The sequence below is a fragment of the Uloborus diversus genome, chromosome 4, assembly GCF_026930045.1.
Source record: "Uloborus diversus isolate 005 chromosome 4, Udiv.v.3.1, whole genome shotgun sequence".
Classification (NCBI taxonomy): domain Eukaryota; kingdom Metazoa; phylum Arthropoda; class Arachnida; order Araneae; family Uloboridae; genus Uloborus; species Uloborus diversus.
The window spans coordinates 48,549,097-48,572,252 of NC_072734.1; the positions used below are offsets into that span (position 1 = coordinate 48,549,097).

General features: G+C 33.2%; 2 protein-coding genes across 3 annotated transcripts in view; one reads left to right on the plus strand and one right to left on the minus strand.

Annotated features, from left to right (window-relative positions):
- Positions 1-14,050, minus strand: part of LOC129220148 (nucleosome assembly protein 1-like 1) — a 40,072-nt gene extending 26,022 nt beyond the window's left edge. For both annotated transcript variants that reach the window (XM_054854501.1, XM_054854502.1), the window contains exons 1-4: positions 13,930-14,050; positions 13,474-13,510; positions 5,521-5,606; positions 5,200-5,432 (exon numbers count right to left, since the gene is read on the minus strand). In XM_054854501.1, coding sequence (XP_054710476.1) covers positions 5,200-5,432; positions 5,521-5,606; positions 13,474-13,490 — 336 coding nt within the window. In that variant the 5' untranslated portion in view covers positions 13,491-13,510; positions 13,930-14,050. The remainder of the gene's footprint in view (positions 1-5,199; positions 5,433-5,520; positions 5,607-13,473; positions 13,511-13,929) is intronic.
- A 234-nt stretch (positions 14,051-14,284) lies between these two features.
- Positions 14,285-22,209, plus strand: LOC129220328 (lysosomal cobalamin transporter ABCD4-like). The gene is made up of 3 exons (XM_054854727.1): positions 14,285-15,501; positions 16,465-16,813; positions 21,462-22,209. Exons 1-3 carry the CDS (start codon positions 14,355-14,357, stop codon positions 21,820-21,822), a joined length of 1,857 nt encoding a protein of 618 aa, XP_054710702.1. The 5' UTR covers positions 14,285-14,354; the 3' UTR covers positions 21,823-22,209.
- Positions 22,210-23,156: the final 947 nt, after the last annotated feature.

A 23,156-nucleotide genomic window follows, 5' to 3' on the forward strand; every position in this document is an offset into this window, starting at 1 on the left:
TTATACATCCTCTCAATTTTTAGCACAACATCGGGCAAATCATTTAATTGTGCAGAGCAAAATTAGCTTTGGAGCTTATCTTAGGCTCTTTATCTGCAGTTTCTCTATTCTTCTGAAGCAACATAACAGGATACTCATTAAAAAAAAAAATCAATACCAGGGATCTAAAACCTAATTATCTTACAATTATGTTATAAGATCTTACAAGTTGGCAGCTATATGGCAACCGTCCATGTGGACAGCTGCTTCTAACTCCTATTCCCGGTAGAAATGACTTGAAAAATTACTAAGTGTGCTTTAAAAGATGAATGAATTTATTCTCAATTCGAAAAAATTCTGATTTTTTCTTCCTTGTTAAAAAAAATTCACAAAAAACACTAAAATTTCAGCCCCCCAAATGCTCAAGGTAGGGAAAGGTGAGACACCTTGGGACACTCATCAGATAATGATTTTTAGAAATTTTATTCTGAAACCAATTTTTACAAAACTCAGCTGTACATGGAAATTAGAAATTTTTGCTCCATTTACTTTACTCCATTATTTCATCAAAATTAATTTTCATATAATATAAAAATTAAAAAGTCATTACAATGTCCCAACCTGCCCCACTAGGTGGGGCACCTTGGGACACCAGCTATAATCCTTATAGTTGTCATCTTAATTGAAATCTTATTGCTAATAACATTTTCTGCCGCTGTTTCAACAACAGATGCATTAACAGCAGGGAACATACTATTTTCCTTTCTAGATTTCACCATTTCTGTTATTTTAATGTTTTATACTTTATCTAGAAAGAAAAATCAATTTTCTGTAAAACAGTAGCCATTTCTCAATTTTACTTAATTTAAACTCATCAGATTTATTAAGTACACTGAAATAGGCTTTTTCTGTTCTGTACATTGGCGGAGCCTCTTGGGACAGTGTCCTAACCTGCCCCACTTAAGATAGTTATTATGTATCAAGTAGTATTAGCAGCACAATACATTTTTTAACCTTAAAATTATCATGAAAGGACATGTTTCAATTCCCACATGCTCTGATTGAAATTACAGTAGACCCTTGTTTTATGCAGGTTTATTTTACACAGAAGATATAGGTGAAAACTGGGAAATTTGGTTAGTAGCCAGTGGCCGGTAGACTCAATTTTATTAGTGGCCACTTTTTTCCAGTTAATAGCCACTTTTTAAAATTGCAACTATAACGAAAAAAAACTATCATCACAAAACATTAAACATTTTTCTCTCTACCTGCCAACTATTCATGAGCATATCCCAGAAGATATATGCAAAATGCATTTAATTTGTAACCGGGCGGAAACAGACATTAAAATCTTGCACATGTTTCTTTTTGTATGAAATTTTAAGAAAGAATGAATTTTTTGAACATTCACGCATTATAAACTTGATTTAAATGAATCTATGGTTTCCAAAACATATAAAATTTAATTATTCATACTTATAGTACTAGAGTATTATTAACTAGTAATTGTTGAATAAGATTGATGACTGAAAATGTTCATCAGCATTACAATTTCATCATCCACTCTCCCCCCCCCCCATTTGCAAAGTTTTAGTGTATTTCAAATAACAATTAAATTAAAACATTGTCGACGTCAATTATTAGCATGTGCTTAAAGAAAAAGTTAAAAAGAGGAAATGCAAAATTTGCTAGAATAAAAATAGCCATCGCAAGGCAGGGGGCACGTGTCAGAGTTCAAAGTACAGAGTGCTAATGAGTAATGACGGTTCACACTTGCAGCTAAATTTCTCCCTGTTGCGGTGGGGAAAAGAAGTGGGGAAACGAAATGCTTCTTTGGAGAAGCAAGGAAGCTTTGAACAGGGGGGAAAAGTGATTATACATTGGAAATCCTAGTAGAGATTGACTCGGCAGGGGTGGCGATTGGGGTGGCGACCGATAACAATATTTTTAATCGCCACTTTTACAACTTTAATCGCCACGTGGCGAGTGGCGACCGCTAATTTTCACCTATAACAGAAGAGTTTTACGCAGATTCGGCAATGGAAACCAGATAAAATTTTCCCCTCTTTGAAAATCCTAACTCCTAGAGATTGCAGATTACACGTAATAAACTGCAGTTTGGGGTGCCAATGATCGAGCTTGGGCCGCTGGAGACATTTTATATGATTGGTTACAAAGCTTTTTCCAAAAGGAAAGTTATTAAACTCATGCAGTTCAGAACTCACTGGAAGAAGAGCTTTTAGGAGTGACAAAGGAAGACAAAACCAACGCGGATACAGACATTGGTGATGCACAACCAAAAACGTAACATTGAAAATTTTGAGCCATTCCTAAACAATAGAAATGAACTTTCTGATTTGTTAGTGAAGGAAGTTTCTATCATGGAAATGATGCAAGTGCTCATGGATGCGTTAATGCTCTGCAAATTACAGAGAAAAATTCTTAATGAATGCCAAAAGACTATCATAGCCAGCTCCTCTTTATAAAAAAAAAAGACACGAAATTAGCTTATGTTTTCTTCATGCATGTTGTGCATAAAAGTCAATATAAGTACACATTGAACTTATTATACAATTAGTCATCACTAGAATGAAGTATTTTGTTATCTACGGAACCAAACAACTATTTTAATACTAGTATTAGGTCTCAATTTACATGGCATTTCCGTGGAACGTAACCACTGCGTAAAACGAGGGTCTACTGTATTTCCTTGTTGAAATTTTTAATAATGAAACCTCGTATTAATATAACTCTGAATCTTTCAAAACAAAGAAAATGAGATCAGCCTTTTCCTGCTATCAATGATGATGTCCCAAGGTGCCTCCCCCTACTGGTTAGAATTTTGAACAAGGTTGGCAAGGTTTTGGACACTATGGTAAAAACCCTGGTTTTTACCGTCCTGTACAAAACCCTTATGTCCAAAACTGTCCAAAATTATATTTTTAGAGAAATTGCATTTTGTGAGAAAAAATCAAAAACAGAATAAAATGCATCAAAGTAAAGTTTTATATTGAACATTTTTTCAATGTGAACATAGAACTTATTTATGCCGCTGATTTCAATCTAATCACAGAAGCTGAATTTTTTATTTAAATTTAAAGTTGTATGCATGAGTTTATTTTATTTATTTATTAGATAATGGTAACCAAATTTACTTATGCTTGTGCATGTGTGCAAATGAAAGCAGGGTTGGCAAGGTTTTTACCATCCGGTTCAAAACCCTTGTGTCCAAAACTATTTTTTGAAAAACCAGATTGTGTGAGAAAATATCAAAAACAGAACAATATGTGTCAAAAGTATTTTTTTTTACTATTATATTTATTTAATGTGAACATTCAAACATAAATATATATATAGCTTACATACACAGCAGATTTTCATCTAGTTACATAGAAATTAAAGTCTTCATTAAATGTTTCAATTTGTATGCATGAGTTTTTTCTCTTTTGTTTCCATAAACCAAATTTCTCGATATTTATGCATGTGTCGAAAGAAAGTGTTCAAAATATAGTGAAATAATGGACTTAAATGCAATAAATGACAATTTTTTGTAAATACAGAATGTATTATATTAAAAATATGAACTAAAAAATAATAGCACAAGTTTTAAAATATAAGTTATGTTTAATCATTAATTTCTTGTTCTTTATTACAAAATATTTTTCATTAAAACATCCCGCAAAATTTATTTGCAAAAACCATTAAAAAATGAAGCTTTTTAAAAATATTGTACATTTAATAACATTCCTTTGAGTTATAAATGTTACTGATATTAGTTGTCTTAGTAGCAATGTGAATTTCCTTTCATGACTCTACCAACTGTTACAAAAGGAAGTTTTTATGTGATAGAGTTATTGGCATTTTATTTGAAGTAAAACATTTTTTTAAATGAACATTTGAGAAAAGTATTATCAAAGACTCATTAATTAAACCTCATTAATGTTAATAAATTACAAATATTGCAGTAAATACAAATTGACTAGATTACACCCCTTTAGCTTTAGCATAGTTTTGGACAGTTTCGGACGGTAAAAACCACCTGTCCTGTCCTAAACCAGTTTTGGATAGTCCAAAACCCAACCCTGATTTTGAAATCTAATTTTGGATTGAAGAATTTAATCAATTTAACTCGGAAAATTATAGATTTACTAGAGAATAGAATGATGCCTATCTTATCTGCATACAACTGTATACATGTTAATATCTTTCAAAGCATTCTAAATAAAATCAGAAAAGATTCCTTAAAATGTTTGATAAAATATCCAGAATGCTTCAGATTTCAACAGAAATATATTTCCAAGATAAGGATGTTTATAATCTAGTTTTATCATTACATTTTCTTTTTCAATTTCATTACTATTTTCTTTGAAAAAATAGAAAGATAAATTGTTTAAAGCAAAATTGAGTGGGCCAGTAAATTACACTGAATAATTCTTGAAAAGGAATAAAATCTGAAAAACAATTTATCATGTCTGGTATCTAAAATATTTTTCTTACGCTTAAGTTTTTAGATTCTATCATATTCTGATTGCAGTATATACTAGCGCATAAGTCAAGAAATTTAATAAAATCCATGAGGTTAAAAGTTAGGGGGCTACTTATACACGGGGCAGAACTTCCAAAAAATTTTCCCAAACAATTTTTGGAAAAAAACTAAAAGGTGAACATTTTCATGATTTTAGTCCAACCCTTTTAAGCAGATGTTATAGAAGTAAATACTTAAATTCTGCTATAATTTTACATGGTCTGACTGTGAAATAAGGACTAAAAAATTACAATCAACGGTCGGCAATGCAAATAGTGGGAATTGAGGTATTCGAAAATTTTTCCGATAATCACAAATTAAAGCTCATTTTTAGAAAATGTGTAACATGGCTATAGCACAGAATTTTATTGCTTTTCGTTCAAAATAAAAGCAGTAAATATCGTAACAGCAAAATCTAACCCTTTAAAAAAAATCGCAATCACAAAAGTGATTGCCCCCTCTTTTTGTGCAAAAGATAAAAGAATAATTAACAAAAAATGTTCATTACATTTCATTTTCCTTCTTTTTACAACGTTTATATTCCAAATTTGTGACAAAATGTTCCCGATTTTTTCTGAAAGTAAGGGGGTTAACTTACACACAAGATTGACTAACATGAGCATGTACGGTACCTTAGAATTCATAATCACGTATATTTAATATGTAGTATATTATCTGTACTAAGAAAAACATACCTTTTCATAAAGAGGTAAATATTTTTTCTCATATTTCATTTCCAATTCATGCAATTCTTTGAAAAATTCTACTTCTAAGTTTACGTGTGTTAACTGAAGTTTTTTCAGAGCTTTTACATTCCTTTGGACTGGTTTTGGCAAAAAAGTAGCTGATGCATTCAGCATATTTCCTAAAGTAGTTTTGAACGCAGCAAGCATGTCTGTTTCTTTTATTACACCATCACCAGTATCATCTAAAGAAACAAATGGGTTTTTAAAAAAATTATATGAATAAACATTACAAACTATTGGTTAAAGCAAAATAAAATTGCTGCTACTAACGTGCAGGTTGGTTGGGTTCCACTTCAACTGCTTCAGTGTTTTCCGCTTCTGATTTTACAGCAGTACCATCACCACTTAGCTCAATACTGGAAAAAAAAAGTCTTTACTTTTCATACTGCCATTTCAACAAAAACAATCACCTATTTCTATTAGAAAATAATGACACTGAAACTTTTTTTCCATTTAAATGAAGACTCACTCAGACTTGCCAATGCAACTAAATTTTTTTTTTGCGAAAAGAACTATTAGATAATAAGAAAATATGGACAAATTGAGAATCCCAGTGGCAAAAAGTTTTGTAGCTGTCTGCAACAAGCTCGTAGAACTTTCTAATCTGTCTGCAAAATTTCCGTGAAATTTCAATAAAAAATAAAACAAGTCTAAATATACAGTAAATTACCGCCCATTAGCCGGGACTAAAGCAGAAATACGTGAAATACACCGCCAGCTCAGTCATTTCCAGCCGAGGACTGCAGTTTCATGCTTATTAGCACTCATCAGCCCGGCATAGGAAAGTGACTGAGTTTGAGATGGAAAACCTCTTAAGGAAGCCAAGAGTGCGAAACAAACTGGTAGCTAATATAGAATTAGCAGACCAGACGAGTGACCGAAGCAATGGTTCGGTTCAACTCGAAGATTGAACGCAAGGCAAGGTATAGTCTCGTCTGGTCTGCTAATTCTATATTAGCTACCAGTTTATTTCGCACTCTTGGCTTCCTTAAGAGGTTTTCCATCTCCAGCTCAGTCACTTTCCTATGCCGGGCTGATGAGTGCTAATAAGCACGAAACTGCAGTCCTCGGCTGGAAATGACTGAGCTGGCGGTGTATTTCACGTATTTCTACTTTAGCCCTGGCTAATGGGCGGTAATTTACTGAATATACCTTGCCTTGCGTTCAATCTTCGAGTTGAACCGAACCATTGCTTTGGTCACTCGTCTGGTCGGCTAATTCTATATTAGCTACCAGTTTGTTTCGCACTCTTGGCTTCCCTAAGAGGTTTTCCATCTCCAGCTCAATCACTTTCCTATGCCGGGCTGATGAGTGCTAATAAGCACGAAACTGCAGTCCTCGGCTGGAAATGACTGAGCTGGCGATGTATTTCATGTAAGTCTGAATAATTTTATTTGAAACATGTCGGGAGGTGACCCCCCCCCCCCCCCAAGGCTATGGTGCACACCAAACTGAGAACAAAGTCTTTCTCAAATTACCCCCCCCCCCCAAAAAAAAGCTTTAATGGTTCAATGTGATAACCCCTGTTCCCCGGTCCTTGGTGGGCATGCTATAAATGTTAACTGAATAAAACTCTTAAGTCTCAGAATTGTTTAAATTTTATGATTTTAATAAAATAAAAGGAGATTTTATTCATTTACCTCTTTACAAAGCAGACTGAACATCAAAAATTAGAAAAATCCAATTATCATAACGGATGCAAAGAAATTGCAATTCTCAAAGTGCTCCAAAAGTATAAAAAACGGATCATAAAAATTTTTTTTTTAAATTAGTTTAGAATTGCATTTTAGAGGCCTATGATAAACTTCTCATTGATATCTGTCGACACAGCCGAAGTAAAATTAATCCATCTATTTTCAGCATTTAAATTTTTGACTCATAAACAAAAACGGAATTTCCTTTTAAAATCTTGAAAAGGCGGCTTTAATAGATTTCTCATTTACTTGCCTCCATATAACGAGAAGTTATCTTGGAAAAAAAAGTAACGATTCTCATATCGGATGTAAACAGATTGCATTTTTCAAAATGAAAGCATTAAAAGTAAAAAAGAGGTAAATAAAAAAGTTTATTAAAGTAAAATAATTTTAGAATTACCATTTAACAGGTCTGCATGATGAATATTATTAATAATCACCGACATATTCACCAAAAATTCAGAGTCGGGGAAAAAAAATTGAGATGAGTAAAGGATTAATACCATACCCTAAATGGCAATAATTTTACAGCTAGTAATCCTGTTTAAAGCAATCACATTTCAAGTTTTTTTTTTTTGAGAAACTCCTGACACTACATTTTCAGAGAAGTTTGTAACACCACCACTGCTAAGGTATGATAAAACAAACAAGCAAAATTGTTCACTATGTTTAGAACTATAAGTTATTTATCATATGAGGAACACTAACATGTACCATAACTTAAATCTGCACAGCAGTTTATACAAATAAATGTCAGAGAGTTGCAGACAGTTTTTTCTTTATTGTGGACAACTTTTACTTTTTTTTAGCGTCAACAAAACGATCAAAAACTGTCCTTTCGCTGTTGTGGTGTTTCTGCCACTGGGATGCAGGGTTCATACCCTTCAGGGAGAAAAAATTCAAACACTTTTCAAGAGACAAAAATATTTTTCAAGGAATTACCCTACATTCCTACTAAAAATCATGAGTGTTAGTATCGCTATAATCCAGCATTTGAATAAAACTCTTAAAATTGCTTTCAATATTGAAATCTTTCAGCTATTCATAATAATTACACTGAAAACATTTAATGTTCAATTTAATACTTGTTTATCATAAACTTTACTTTCTTTAGAAAACAAAGTAACATTCATGAGAAAACAGTTATACAAATACTTAAAATTACTTTAAAAAATATTTATACCATTTAGACATAAGAATTTATCCCTATTCAATTTTTCATATTTCTAACAATAAAAATTGTCAAATTGTGTCGAACCTAATGTGTAAATGCATTTGAAAATCACCTAGTTAAAGATTTGCAAACAATATTTCTCCTATGGAAAGCTCTACTTATAAGGAAATAAAATTATGAGATTTTACTTTTATTTAATTAAACGTTAAGTAATTAGGTTCAAATTTGAATGTTAAACAAATTAATTCATTAAATATTCATGACTTTCCAAAAGTAAAATAAATCTTTCTACAAATAGTGTAAAAACCAAATAAATCCAGTTTAACCCAAAAAAAAAAAAAGCTTTTGGTTAAAAAAAGGGGAGGGGGACCCAACCCAGGTATTTATCATTCATAACTAAATACTAAGAATACGTGAAATACACCGCCAGCTCAGTCATTTCCAGCCGAGGACTGCAGTTTCGTGCTTATTAGCACTCATCAGCCTGGCATAGGAAAGTGACTGAGCCGGAGATGGAAAACCTCTTAAGGAAGCCAAGAGTGCGAAACAAACTGGTAGCTAATATGGAATTAGCAGACCAGACGAGTGACCGAAGCAATGGTTCGGTTCAACTCGAAGATTGAACGCGAGGCAAGGTATATTCAGTAAATTGCCGCCCATTAGCTAGGGCTAAAGCAGAAATACGTGAAATACACCGCCAGCTCAGTCATTTCCAGCCGAGGACTGCAGTTTCGTGCTTATTAGCACTCATCAGCCCGGCATAGGAAAGTGACTGAGCCGGAGATGGAAAACCTCTTAAGGAAGCCAGGAGTGCGAAACAAACTGGTAGCTAATATGGAATTAGCAGACCAGACGAGTGACTGAAGCAATGGTTCGGTTCAACTAGAAGATTGAACGCGAGGCAAGGTATATTCAGTAAATTGCCGCCCATTAGCTAGGGCTAAAGCAGAAATACGTGAAATACACCGCCAGCTCAGTCATTTCCAGCCGAGGACTGCAGTTTCGTGCTTATTAGCACTCATCAGCCCGGCATAGGAAAGTGACTGAGCCGGAGATGGAAAACCTCTTAAGGAAGCCACGAGTGCGAAACAAACTGGTAGCTAATATGGAATTAGCAGACCAGACGAGTGACCGAAGCAATGGTTCGGTTCAACTCGAAGATTGAACGCGAGGCAAGGTATATTCAGTAAATTGCCGCCCATTAGCTAGGGCTAAAGCAGAAATACGTGAAATACACCGCCAGCTCAGTCATTTCCAGCCGAGGACTGCAGTTTCGTGCTTATTAGCACTCATCAGCCCGGCATAGGAAAGTGACTGAGCCGGAGATGGAAAACCTCTTAAGGAAGCCAGGAGTGCGAAACAAACTGGTAGCTAATATGGAATTAGCAGACCAGACGAGTGACCGAAGCAATGGTTCGGTTCAACTCGAAGATTGAACGCGAGGCAAGGTATATTCAGTAAATTGCCGCCCATTAGCTAGGGCTAAAGCAGAAATATGTGAAATACACCGCCAGCTCAGTCATTTCCAGCCGAGGACTGCAGTTTCGTGCTTATTAGCACTCATCAGCCCGGCATAGGAAAGTGACTGAGCCGGAGATGGAAAACCTCTTAAGGAAGCCACGAGTGCGAAACAAACTGGTAGCTAATATGGAATTAGCAGACCAGACGAGTGACCGAAGCAATGGTTCGGTTCAACTCGAAGATTGAACGCGAGGCAAGGTATATTCAGTAAATTGCCACCCATTAGCTAGGGCTAAAGCAGAAATACGTGAAATACACCGCCAGCTCAGTCATTTCCAGCCGAGGACTGCAGTTTCGTGCTTATTAGCACTCATCAGCCCGGCATAGGAAAGTGACTGAGCCGGAGATGGAAAACCTCTTAAGGAAGCCAAGAGTGCGAAACAAACTGGTAGCTAATATGGAATTAGCAGACCAGACGAGTGACCGAAGCAATGGTTCGGTTCAACAGTTGAACCGAACCATTGCTTCGGTCACTCGTCTGGTCTGCTAATTCCATATTAGCTACCAGTTTGTTTCGCACTCTTGGCTTCCTTAAGAGGTTTTCCATCTCCGGCTCAGTCACTTTCCTATGCCGGGCTGATGAGTGCTAATAAGCACGAAACTGCAGTCCTCGGCTGGAAATGACTGAGCTGGCGGTGTATTTCACGTATTTCTGCTTTAGCCCTAGCTAATGGGCGGCAATTTACTGAATAAATACTAAGAATTTTAGAATTCATTGATCAGAAGATTTAAAAAGATTAAAGCAATTTTTTCGCAATGGATCAAGAAAAAATATTAAAACACTAGAAGTACCCGCACAACGATGCCTGTGCTAAAAATGTAATGGAAGTCTGTTGAACAAACATATTAAAGTTTCTTCGGAATTTACAACTTTTTGTCAAATCATTAAATTAGATTTACTATTGCTTTAAAACTATTTAGCGAGTGAAGCGGTTTTTACTGCAATCTGAAATATTTCCCCAAATAAAAAAAAAAGACATGAAATACAGGGATCGCGCTAAGGATTTCGAATTGTTTGCCAGTAAATTAGCCAAATTTTTAAAGTGTTAGCCAAATTTCAAAAGTCTTAGTCAGAGACGAACTTTTATTCATTTTAATGTATTTTTTGAGGATAAGGACAGGGGTATATCAAGGAATTTGTCCTTTTTTAGGAAGTTGGTGAGAAAAAAAATGCAAATTAAGTAGTTTTTCCACAAGTCATATGTAATTTTTCAAAGGAAAAAATGGCTAAAAACTTTAAGTGATATTTATCACTCTTTAATAAATTTGAGAGTAGAAATAAAAGCTTTTAACGAAGTAAAGACTGCATTCCTATCTTACTCCGATGTTTCAGACATTGAACACAATGAAACAAACGCGCCATTCAACAAGGCATCCGCCAACACTTTCTACTCGGTAGCCACGCTGTGCACTCGATATCCAATCAGTGAGAGGCGCAAGTACAGTGGCACAAAGAGGAGAGAGGCAAACGTCATCCTTCCTAAGATTCGATGGACGGTAATGCTTTGATGCGATACTAACGCGCGTGCGCGCACCTCAATGTGCTCGGAGTGGTCCGAGGATAAAACAACAGTCAGTGAATGATAGTCTGGGAGTTTTGTGAAAGGTTCGTTTTTAGGGGTCGGAATTTTGTGAAGGGTCTGTTTTTAGGGGCCCAAATTTTGTGAATTGACCTAATTTTTATCTAGATTGACATCTGAAAGGAGATTTTTTTTTCTGTGTATATTTTAGAAAGATTTTTCTGTTCGCTAATATATTCGCCAAATTCTAATTTTGTTCGCCGATTTTACCGCATAGGCGAATGCTTAACGAGGTAGCTGAAATAATATATTTCAAATGTAAAACTAGTTCCACAACTATTGTTTATCGCCAAACTCGTCCAGTAACTACGCTATCATAATCCATCCAACAAAAAAAAAAAATTCAATGGAACATTCAAAAATCATCAGAAAAAAACAAAATGTTGTACATTTCACTCAGATAAAAAAAATCAAGTCTTCTTTCAAAACAAATTGCGAAAACAATGAATTATTTACAGTTGCTTTAAAACAATTCTAGACTGAACTGCTCAGTGTGGTATTCTCAATTATTTAGTATAGTATATTATTAGATACTTAATACGCAGCTATTAAAAAAAAAAGAACCTCGTATGGTTCTTTATGCAAAAAAACAGCAAAGTAATAAAATACGCAGAAAGTGTAAATAAAAGATACGGAACTAAACAATTGAAAATTTAAAAAGAAAAGGATTATATAAGAGTATTAGACCCAACAACTCTACAGGACCAATTTTATGATCATTTGATAAGCTATTTGCATATGCATTGATTTCACTTATGTATATATGCAAACTTTTTACTTTCAGACATACTCATTAATTAGTAATATATCAGATGTAAAAATATAAACATACATTTAAGGTGAAACTATGCGAGAAATTTTGAAAACATACAAAAAATCTTACTCACCAGGATTTAGATTAGATGTCATGTAGCAAAAAAAATCACTGAAACACAAATGTGAATTCGGTTTTCTTTTGACAAAATCTTTTTTCAGTCATTCACAAATTTCTCATGAAAGTAAAAAACCCAAAAGCTTTTTGTTGCACAAAGCTAAGTTGTACTTTTGATATTGTACTTTTTCTGCTAAAATACATTTTGAGGCCGCAATGTGCTTCACTTGATTGCCTAATATTGAGATGATAGGGAAACTGATGAATGACCAATTGTTAGGATTTGGGAAGACGTTCCCAAGTCCTGATACGTTCCTGTCAAAAGTGCTCACAGGGTACCAATTGTACTTAAGATAGGGCTCCATTTTCGACTCGTTTGCAAACAGGGTTGAGTGTGGATGAGCACTGAATAGTCGTTTAAAGAAAGAAGTTGTTTTCTATGTTACTATTGAATTGTGTTATCTTTCCATACTTTAGTAAAAGAGTGGCTTAAATTTTTTCACTTTTAGGAAGTCAAGATTACACGATTGCAAGGGGGTAATTACGGATTTTTTTTACTTAGATTACAGTTGCAATTACGCATGAAAATCCTGATTAAGATTTCAATTACGAGAATATCCCATCAACAAATTATGGTTACAGAAAACTTAACCAATTACTCAGATTACAATTACGTAATTGGCGATTACTCGAAGCCTGATTAATATAGATTAAAATGTTATTGGTCCTGAAATATTAATATCAAAAATAATAAGTCCGGTTAGGTTGCAATTAAGATTTCTAAGGCAGAATGTTTCCCTACAGGCTTGCTTTTTTTTTGCTAATGGCAGAAAGCGGTTTAGCTATTTTGCCCCCAAGTCTAAATTTTGTCTAAATACTCAAAGCTGACATTAGGTCATCCTATGAGCTGAAAGTACTTTAAAGCAATTAAATTTAGTGGAAAACATAAAAATTCATAACAAACTAAAATGTTCAAACATTTCTGGATTCCTTTTGAACTGTTAAGTAAAAGTTATCAGTAATTACATTGATTACAAAACTTATAATTTCTTACATATCTTAATATGTAGAGGCAGTCTAGTTGTGACATTCGAGTCAAATTATTAAATCGGTCTATGTTTAAATAGCACGGTATTTAAAAAGCACAAAAAGCAAACTAGCAGATATTAGGTGACTAATGATTTTTTTTTTTTTTAACTACGGTAATTTGTCAAATTAATGAGTCAAACACAAGCTTATTTTCCGAGTGCGAAGAAATAGCTTGACAAATCTTTTGAAATTTTTCATGTCAGACTATTAAATTTTCAGAAAAGTAAAGGCTTTCGTTAAATATGCTGACAAAACTTTTCAAGTTTAAAAATACTTATTTATAGATATACTTACTCTTTAGGGTCTCCCATTGTTTTTGCCGTTACCAATCCTGAAATTAGAAGTTAAAATCCATAATAAATTAGAAATATTTGTTTTGCAGAGAACTTAACAAAGAATTTCATAAAATGAAATTATTAAGCGGCACATGCACCACGCGCCGAACAAAGGACACGTAATTTAAATAAATGAATGTAGGATAAAAAGGCACTTCGAGGCAAGTTTTAAACATTTTTTTTACAATTTTTTCGAAAATTTATGTTCAAATGAATTTAACATTATATAGAGCATTTTTTTTCTTTCAACTGCGCGATTCATTCTCCGCAGTAGAGTTAAATTTGTGCTATGTTATTTTTAATACAACACTTAAAAATAAGTAGATAACAGAAAGATTTTTAAAAAGCTACAAGAAAACTGAATGTTTTCAATTCATTAAAATATATTACTTAAAATGACAGAAACAATTCATACCTCGAGGAACCGGGCATTAACCAGACACTGAATAAAATAATGGCGGTAAAACGGAGGGAGCCCGCGTATTGCCACTTAAAACGATATTAAATCGATTTTACAATGTATCTTCTTCACTTACAAAATGTCGCCGAACAGCAAAATGAGTTTCTGAGATGATAAGAGATCATATATTTCAGTTTACCTGCTCTTATTGCACTAAAAGGATTTTTTGATACATCCTTAAAGCGCAACCATCTACGTCAAGTAAATTTTATTTACCACGTGACACAAATTCATGAAACATTGCTTATGAGTTGGCATCAAAACAAATTTGTGTCTATTTAAATTGTTTACCAATGGGTGTGATGTGAAACTTGTGGGCATAACTTTTCCTGTAATATAATATGATTATTTATCAATAAGCATCTCTCTTTCTTTCTAAAATGGATGAACAGTCTGAAAGGATGAGCTTATTTGAAATCCATGTAACCCCCGAAGCGAAATCTTACAGCTTTGGAATTTTTACTTTACGACGTTTAAAACAACTTTTTAGTATTATCCTCTCAAAGCGAATAAGTGTAATATTTGTACTTTTAATCTGTGCTTTGGCATTGATTCAAGAGTACTTAGTTTATAACGTAGGTATAATACCTAGCGGGTTTTACAAAGTGCTGGGGGATAAAAATTGGAACGCATTTTGGTTACAAGTTTTAAAAGCAACACTTCTCATATGTGCTATATGTTCCGTATTGAGCTGTAGTAATTATATTACTAATGTGTTTTACGTATCATCTAGGGAAATTTTGACAAATCGTTTGCATTCGTTATATTTCAGTAAAAATAGGTTTTATTATTTAAATACATTTAAACGAATTTTGACGGATAACCCTGATCAAAGAATCACTCAAGATATCGATAAATTTTGTCAAAAGTTTAGTTCAGTTATCAAGCCAATCGTCATAGCTCCATTTACTATTTCTTATTATTCATATAATTGCTTTCACACCACTGGTTGGGTTGGTCCTACATCTATATTTCTTATCTTTATTGTATCAGCAGCTTTCAGTAAATTATTGATGAAGCCAGTCATGTTGAAAGTTATCCAGCAAGAAAAATGTGAAGGATATTTTCGATTTAAACACATGCATATAAGATCGAATGCAGAATTGATTGCCTTTCAAGAAGCTGATAAAGCTGAGTTATATCGAACTGATTCAAAACTCATTGATTTAATAATAACCCAGCAATCTCGTTATTTGAGAAACTTCCCTCTTGACTTCTTCACAAATTTTTTCAGTTACATAGGGAGCATTGTGAGTTATTTAATTTTAGCATATCCTATTTTTTCTGGGTTGTATTCTGGTCTCACACCCGCTGAATTAAGTGCTCTTATTAGCCAGAATGCTTTTGTTTCAATCTATTTGATCTCCTGTTTTTCAAGCCTGATAAATACATCTGCAGCATTTAGTGAAATTGGGGGCCTTACACACCGTGTCTGTGAAATATTAGATGTTCTACTCATTAATAATGAACCAATTAACAAAGACACTTGGAGATATTATGACAGCAATTTAATTCTAAGGAATGAAGGTAAGATTTTCGTTTAAAAAATGACATTTGTTACTAAAATTTCCCTAAATATTATATTAAGATTTTCAAACAAATAAAACATTTTATTCAAAATCAAGACTATACAATTGATAGATCTGACTATTTTCTTAATTAATTATGAATTAATTTACTCAGTAACAACCTTATTTTGAGGTATGTGATATATTTTCTTATTTTTGGAATTTGATCCCATCAGAGCTAAAATTCATGCAAAAGTTGAAATTGTTTGTACAGTGGACGTTGGTTAATTGAATCAATGGTTAATTGAATCAACCACTTTAATGAATCAATTACCAAAATCAGAATAAAATCCAGCTTTATTGAATCAGCCATTTTATGCAATCAAAACTGTTTAGAACAATTGTGATTCATATACATGGCGGCCATAAAAACCGTTGCCTTTATACAGAAAATATAAATGACAAAATTAATGTTGTTATAGTATAAAGTTATGTAATGAACATGTTTTGGGGATACTAAGAACCATTTTTTTAAGGTAAAAAAATATTAGATTCTAACAACCAGAAAATTTTGCATATTTTTCTTTATTCCATTACAACCATTGTTATTACATTGGATAAGATTTGGATTTATTTTTCTTCATTCCATTGCAACCGTTGCTATGAAATTAGAATGGACTGCCATTTAGGTGTGCTGGATTTCTGAAATGTTCAACCGGACACCTGAGTGCTGTCCTTCCCCCCCCCCTCTTCTTTTTTTTCTCTTACTGATTTACAAAAATAAAGAAATAAATTTCCTAGTCAAAACATTAGCTTGTTTTCTATGAGCTACAGCAAGTAACATATTTTTATGTATACTAAATGAACCAGAATACTATCTAACAACTTTTATAACAGATAACATGAAAAATAAATAGATATTTTAGCAAAATTATCTAAATATTATTTCTATGTTTTAAACTCTTTTTTTTAATTTTTTTAGGTGATTGTAATGATTCTGTCATTGAACTCAAAGATGTGACCTTCTGTGCGCCAAAAGAATCTAAACCATTGATAGCCAACATTTCATTGCAAATAAAACTCAACTCAAATCTTCTAATCACAGGCAAGAGTGGAAGTGGTAAAACATCATTGTTTCGGATAGTAAAAGGGTTGTGGCCAGTTCGATCTGGGTCAGTTATCAAGAAATTGCCTTTTCAACCATCAACAATATTTTTCCTACCTCAAAGGTCATTACTTTCAGATGGGACACTAATGGAACAAATTGTGTATCCATTAATTTTACCAAAGCATCTGAAGCTCAGTGAAGAAGATCTGATTTTTATTCGAAGGTATGACGTAATCTCCTTTCTTCTTTTATTTCTTTTTCTTTTTTTCTTTATTATTTTTATTAATTCAATGACTAAAAGTTTTGAGCGGGCACTACATAATTAAAACAAGGGCATCGCTGGCTCTTCGTTATTAGTGAGGATGATTGATGCAATGTAGAACAATCACCAAAGGGTTATAACCCCCCCCCCCCTTTTTTTTTAAATGTTAGCTTTAGTTTAGTGATGTAAAAAGAAATAAAAAGCCTTCCATCTCAAAAAAAAAAAAAAAAAATGAATATAAGTAAGAATTAAATAAATATCCGTGTGCTGCAAAGAAGATAAACTTAATAAGAATTAGAAGATAAATAGTTCATAGGTACAAATTTTCAGGAAACAGCAAGCACAAGTTTCGGAAATTTCTAGAAATTGAAGCCTTAAAAACGCAATTATAGGCCATATTTATTGACTTGCATGTTGGAGACTGTCCCCAATCGATTCTTTTTTTAAAAAAATAGGTTGAAATCAATTCCTCCTCACCCTTGCAATTTCTTGAAATTGAAGATTCAAAAACAGAATTTTAGAGACAAACTTAGAAGATTTTACAGAAAGGAGGTTCTGGAGCTTTTCCCTGGAAAATTATTGTCCTACAAACTTAAGCAATATTTTATATTCAGGACCAATTCCACAAACTTTTTGTTAGTGTAGTTTAAAAGACCTAATTGCTTATAATATACAAGAAAGGTGGTATGGGGACAGTTGGCCAAACATTTTCTGAAATTCAATCATTAAAAACGTGATTGTAAGGCCATATTTTGTAATATTCGGCTCAGTTATTTTTGAAATTAAAGCTCCAAAGACGCAATTTTAAGCGATTTTCGACCTTGTTGAGTATTTGGGGTTTTCAACTGGAAATATCGCAAAATTGAAGATCTGGAAACAAAATTTCAGATGCTCCATAATGCTTTTTGTATCTATGTGTGTGGAGGAGGGGGGAGTTCGGAGGATCAGCATTTTGAATATTTTCTTATTTTTAGACGAACTAGGAAAAAAGCTAAAAAAGAAAAGAAATATAATGGGGATGGGGGGGAGTAGAATTCAAATTTATTGAAAATTTTTAAATCAAACATTTCTTTATATATATATATAAGAAATTTCACTCAGTAATTTCTTTCAGAAAAATAAAAGAAATAAAAGGTGATGTAGAAACTTGAAGGAAGACGGATAATTTAAACAGTTTCAAAAGTTTGCACGCATTGGAAAAATCAATGATCAGGCACTGCTCAAATTTGTACAATTATTTTACAAATACAAATACAAATGTGACGACCAGCAACAGGCTCTGGGCCCAGCTAGGCTGGTCCTAGTCAATTAATTAGTCCCCAATGAAGATCAATGACCCTCTTAAAGCTATCCACTCCCTTGCTCATTACCGCCTCTTCCGGTAAGCTATTCCAAGTGCCCACGACCCTGCTAAAGTAGTAGTTTTTCCTGATTTCCAAGTTAGCCTGAGATTTAAATAGCTTAAAACAATGACCCCTTGTCCTGCTTTCCCCGCAAAAATTTAATCCATTTACATCTTTCATTTTGATAAATTTAAATAACTGAATCATGTCCCCTCTGACTCTCCTTTGCTCCAGGCTATACATGTTAAGCCTATTAAGTCTGGTATCATATTCTAAATCTGAGAGTCCCCTTACTAATTTAGTTACCCTTCTCTGAACCCTTTCCAATACAAAAATATCTTTCTTCAGATAAGGCGACCATAACTGAACAGCATACTCCAAATGAGGTTTTACTAAACTCCTATATAAAGGCAGAAGAACTTTCTTAGATTTGTTTGAAATAGATCTATTGATAAACCCAAGCATTTTGTTGGCTTTGTTACTAGCAATACTGCAATGTTGACTAAACTTGAAGTCCTGATTTATAAAGATACCCAGATCCATAACATTTTCTGCCTGATTTATGACTGAACCCTGTAAACGATATCTCATACGCTTATTTCCATGACCTAAGTGTAGCACTTGACATTTCCCTACATTAACTGCCATACCCCATTTATCTGCTCACTTAGTAATATGATCTAAATCCTCTTGCAGCTGTTTTACTTGTTCTTCATTTTCGACAATCCCCATAACTTTTACATCATCAGCAAAATAATTCATGCTTCCAGAAATATTTTCATTGATGTCATTCATAAATATAATAAACAAAAGAGGCCCTAAAACTGATCCCTGAGGAACCCCACTTAAAACATCACTCCAATTAGAATGATTTTCTCTCACAACTGCTCTGTTTCCTTCCAGTCAGCCAATTTCTAACCCAAAGTAAAGTTTTTTCCTCCTATTCCTATGTCAGCTAACTTGCTGAGAAGAGCAACATGCGGTACCTTGTCAAAAGCTTTTTGAAAATCAATATAAACAACATCCACACATTTTTTGTTATCTAAAGTTGAGGTAACCTTGTCGTAGAAATGCAATAAATTAGTAGTACAGGATTTACCTTTCCTGAAACCATACTGCAAACCAGAGGCGTAGCTAGACCCGACTTTCGGGGGGGGGGGGTTCTTCTTTTATATATATATATATATATATATATATATATATATATATATATATATATATATATATAAAAAATTTTTGTATTAAAAAATAAGAGGGAGGTGAATCTTATATACTTTGGAATGGGGTGCCCCAATTCCGATACTTGTGTCAAACAAAACAAAAGCAAAGTATTTTTTATTTTTTTAATGTTAAGGAAAATTCAACTTTTTTTCTTTTCCCTCCATTTAATTTAAAGTGAAATTTTCTAGCAACATCTTGTCAAAACCAGTCTATCCAAATCAGGGGGAAATCAAACATCTGATGAGCGTGTTCCGTTCATGAAATTGCTTTTCATATCGTTATATTTATATGTTGCTTTTTATGTATTTACATTTATGCTAATTCTAAAGCAGTTAATAAAATTTGAATTAAAAAAGTTAGGGAAGAAATACAGGCGGTAGAAAGTTATTCGCTCAAATGCATACCACCTGTTCTCCTCTCAAGTCTTTATTTTTAATTTTATTAGCTGCTTTAGAATTTACATAAATATCTATTTGAGAGAGCAACAGCAATTTTCGGGTATTATAAACAGAAGTCTTTTTTATTTTCTACTTTTTAATTCGAACCAAGCTAATAGAAATAATCTAGATCTATCTCTCGATTTTTTTTCTTTAATGTGAAATTCGAAATATACAGATTCGACTGTATGCAATATTCCCACTGCGCGGCTCATAAAATTAAACATATTTAACAATTTGCAGAATCTATGACAAAGAAAGGCTGCTTATACGTGGATTTAACAAATCAATCCCATTTCTAAAGCAAAGTGTCAAATTTCACTCAATTATCAAAAAAATGTCTCAGCATAGGGAGGCCTCTTTATCCTTGAGGAAGCATATTTTCAATGGCATTGGGGGGGGGGGGGGGTAGCGAAGTGAATTTTTGACCTTTGTTACTCAGAAAAAAGTCGTTTTGATGGTTTTTCTTTTTCTTCTTTTTTTTTCCTTTCTCTTCCCTTTTTTTTTTGTGACTAACGTTTCAGGGGGGGGGGGTTTGTCTCCAAAACTCCCCCCCTTAGCTACGCCCCTGCTGCAAACTAGTTAACAGACTATTAGTCTCTAAGAACTTCATGATCTTAATTTTGATCAAAGTCTCGAAAATCTTACAAATCACCGAAGTCAAACTTACAGGTCTATTTTTCCCAGCAATACCGTTAGACCCCTTCTTGAAGAGTGGTGTTATGTTAGCCAGCTTCCAGTCCTCTGGCACCGTCCCTGATCCCAAGTACTGACCACGCCCGATGTTGCTTGAATTTGTAAAAGGACCCTACAGAATTCTCCAATTGGGTCTCGCATTTACTAAGACTGGCTCTGTACTGCCTCCCTTTCATGCACTGTTTTGATTACTTTTGTTTCTGTTATATTTAATTACAGTTTCAATTGAAAACATGGACATTTCTTAAAACTTTTGAGAATTTTGCGAGGCCCTATCTACGCGAGGCCCGACGCCTAGCGCCGCTATTAGCAGCAATAAAGAGTCAACCCCATTTTTATGATTTTGAGATACTGAAAATTACTTTTGGAAATTGAATGTTTAAATTTGATGACTTATACTTTGTATAGTATCATATACACTCAGTGTAAGGTGATTTAAATTATAATATCATTTTATGCCTTTAAGTTTTCTATTTCTGCAACTAACCCTCATTTGTGTTAGCTATTTTTAGTTAAGTTTTTTATATTTTAATAAACAAATACAAGTGTGAGAACCAACCTAAGGCTCTAGGTCTAGCTAGGCAGGTCCTAGTCAATTTACTAGTCCTCAGTGAAGATCCCTTGCTCATTAGTCTCTTCCCTTAAAATATTCAAAGTGCCTATGACACACTATTGCAGTTGAAATTTTTTCTAATTTCCAGATTACCTAGCTTGAGATTTAAAAAGCTTAAAACAATGACCTCTTTTCCTGCTGTCCTTGCAAAATTTAACCCATGACTACTAATAATGTTTTAGCTCAATTATTTTTTTTAACATGAAAGTTTAATGCTTAAAAAAAATGTACAAAGCACCTCTTTTTATTTAATTGAAATAAATATGAAAATAGTTTTGAATTTGTAATTATCTTTCTAGTGAATTAGAGTTTGCCGACTTAGAACACTTGTTGAAGAAGACTGGCGGATTAAATGCTAAAGTGGATTGGGATTGGAATGATGTACTTTCTCCAGGAGAAGCTCAACGCCTCAGTTTTGTCCGTCTGTTTTACCATAAACCAAAACTTGCATTCTTGGATGAAGCTACTAGTGCTTTAGGATCCCAAGTAGAAGCTAAACTTTATAAGAGGTGTAAGGATTTAGGCATAACTGTGATAAGCATTGGCCATCACACAAGTTTGTTGAAATACCATGACAATGTTCTGCATCTTGACGGAGAAGGAGGCTGGACTTTGTCACCAGTTTCTGAGAATAGATCAGATGAATCTATTTCATTGTGATAAATCGTAGGTCATTTCTCTTTGCAAACAACTGTACAATAATATGCAAAACTTTTTATTCTGAGGAGTATTTAATGATCGGAAACTAGTGCCATGTTACATAGATTCGGAGAGGAAGTCTACTCTTCTCTTTACATAGGAAAAGCTGATGTATTAATTGCTAATTTCATGTTAGGAAAAAAATTGTCCAAAATCAATAGTTCAATCAATCAGTTCCATTAATTTTGATCAGGAAGCCTATTGAATTCAATCAATTAGTTTAAATAACAATGTATTGTTATATAGTTGAAGAAATCATCAAATATATTTTTGCTGATCATTTATCTCCCCCTTTACACAGCAAATTTCTATAGCTTGAATAGTTAAAAGCTGTTTTTTTTTTAAATCCAAGTTCATTTTTTAAAATTTCAATTTAAATTGACTTTTATATTTAAAATAAGGAATTTGGTTTTAATTCCAATGCATTAGGAAATAATTTATTTAGTAACAATGTTAAAGAAAAGAAAAGTAAGAGTAATTTTAAATATTGTTACATCACTTTTTTTTAAATATATTTCTATAAAGTAACATTATCAAAATGCCTTTTTTCATTTCTAAGTACTGACTTTATATTAGGTTTTTAAAAGTTGCATTAAAGATAATTCTAATTTTAAAACAAAAAGCAATAGCTTTGAATAAAAGTCCTCAAATATTTGATATCAACACATAAAAGTCTTTAATATTTAGTGTTTCAAATGCCAAACACTTAATACCTAATTCCATATTGAAAATCAGTAAGACTATTTATATTGACATAAATTCGATTTGGTATTCAAATGGGAGAATAGTTTTTCTTCATTCAATTGTTAGGAAGGTAATCAAATTTAGTTGCAGATAACTCTCAAGTCATATTAAATTGGAATTGGATTCACAGTGAAAGGAGAGGGGGGCACAGATAAAATCAGCTTGACTGTATTCAAAGAAATAAAAATGGTACAAAATTTAAGCACTGATAATATCAGTTCAAAATCAAAACTTGGACCATTATCACAAGTCAAATCATTACTCAACATCAGCGTCCAAGCCCCAGTAAGACATTAGAATTAGAACTGCCAATTGTAAAGATGAATTTTGTGCATAAATATTAAAATATTTCAACAAAAGCCATTAATGAATGACTGTTGTTCAAAATTTCTTTGCTTAAATAATTTTGGTATAATTTCATTCTGCACTTTATTTCCTTTTAGATTGTAGCAACCTATTTTAGACAACAGGTTTGTTTAATGAAAAAAAAATATGAATTTGCTTTTCCGTGAGGTTGGCAACATTATGTTCCTAAGTCTCACTAATTATTG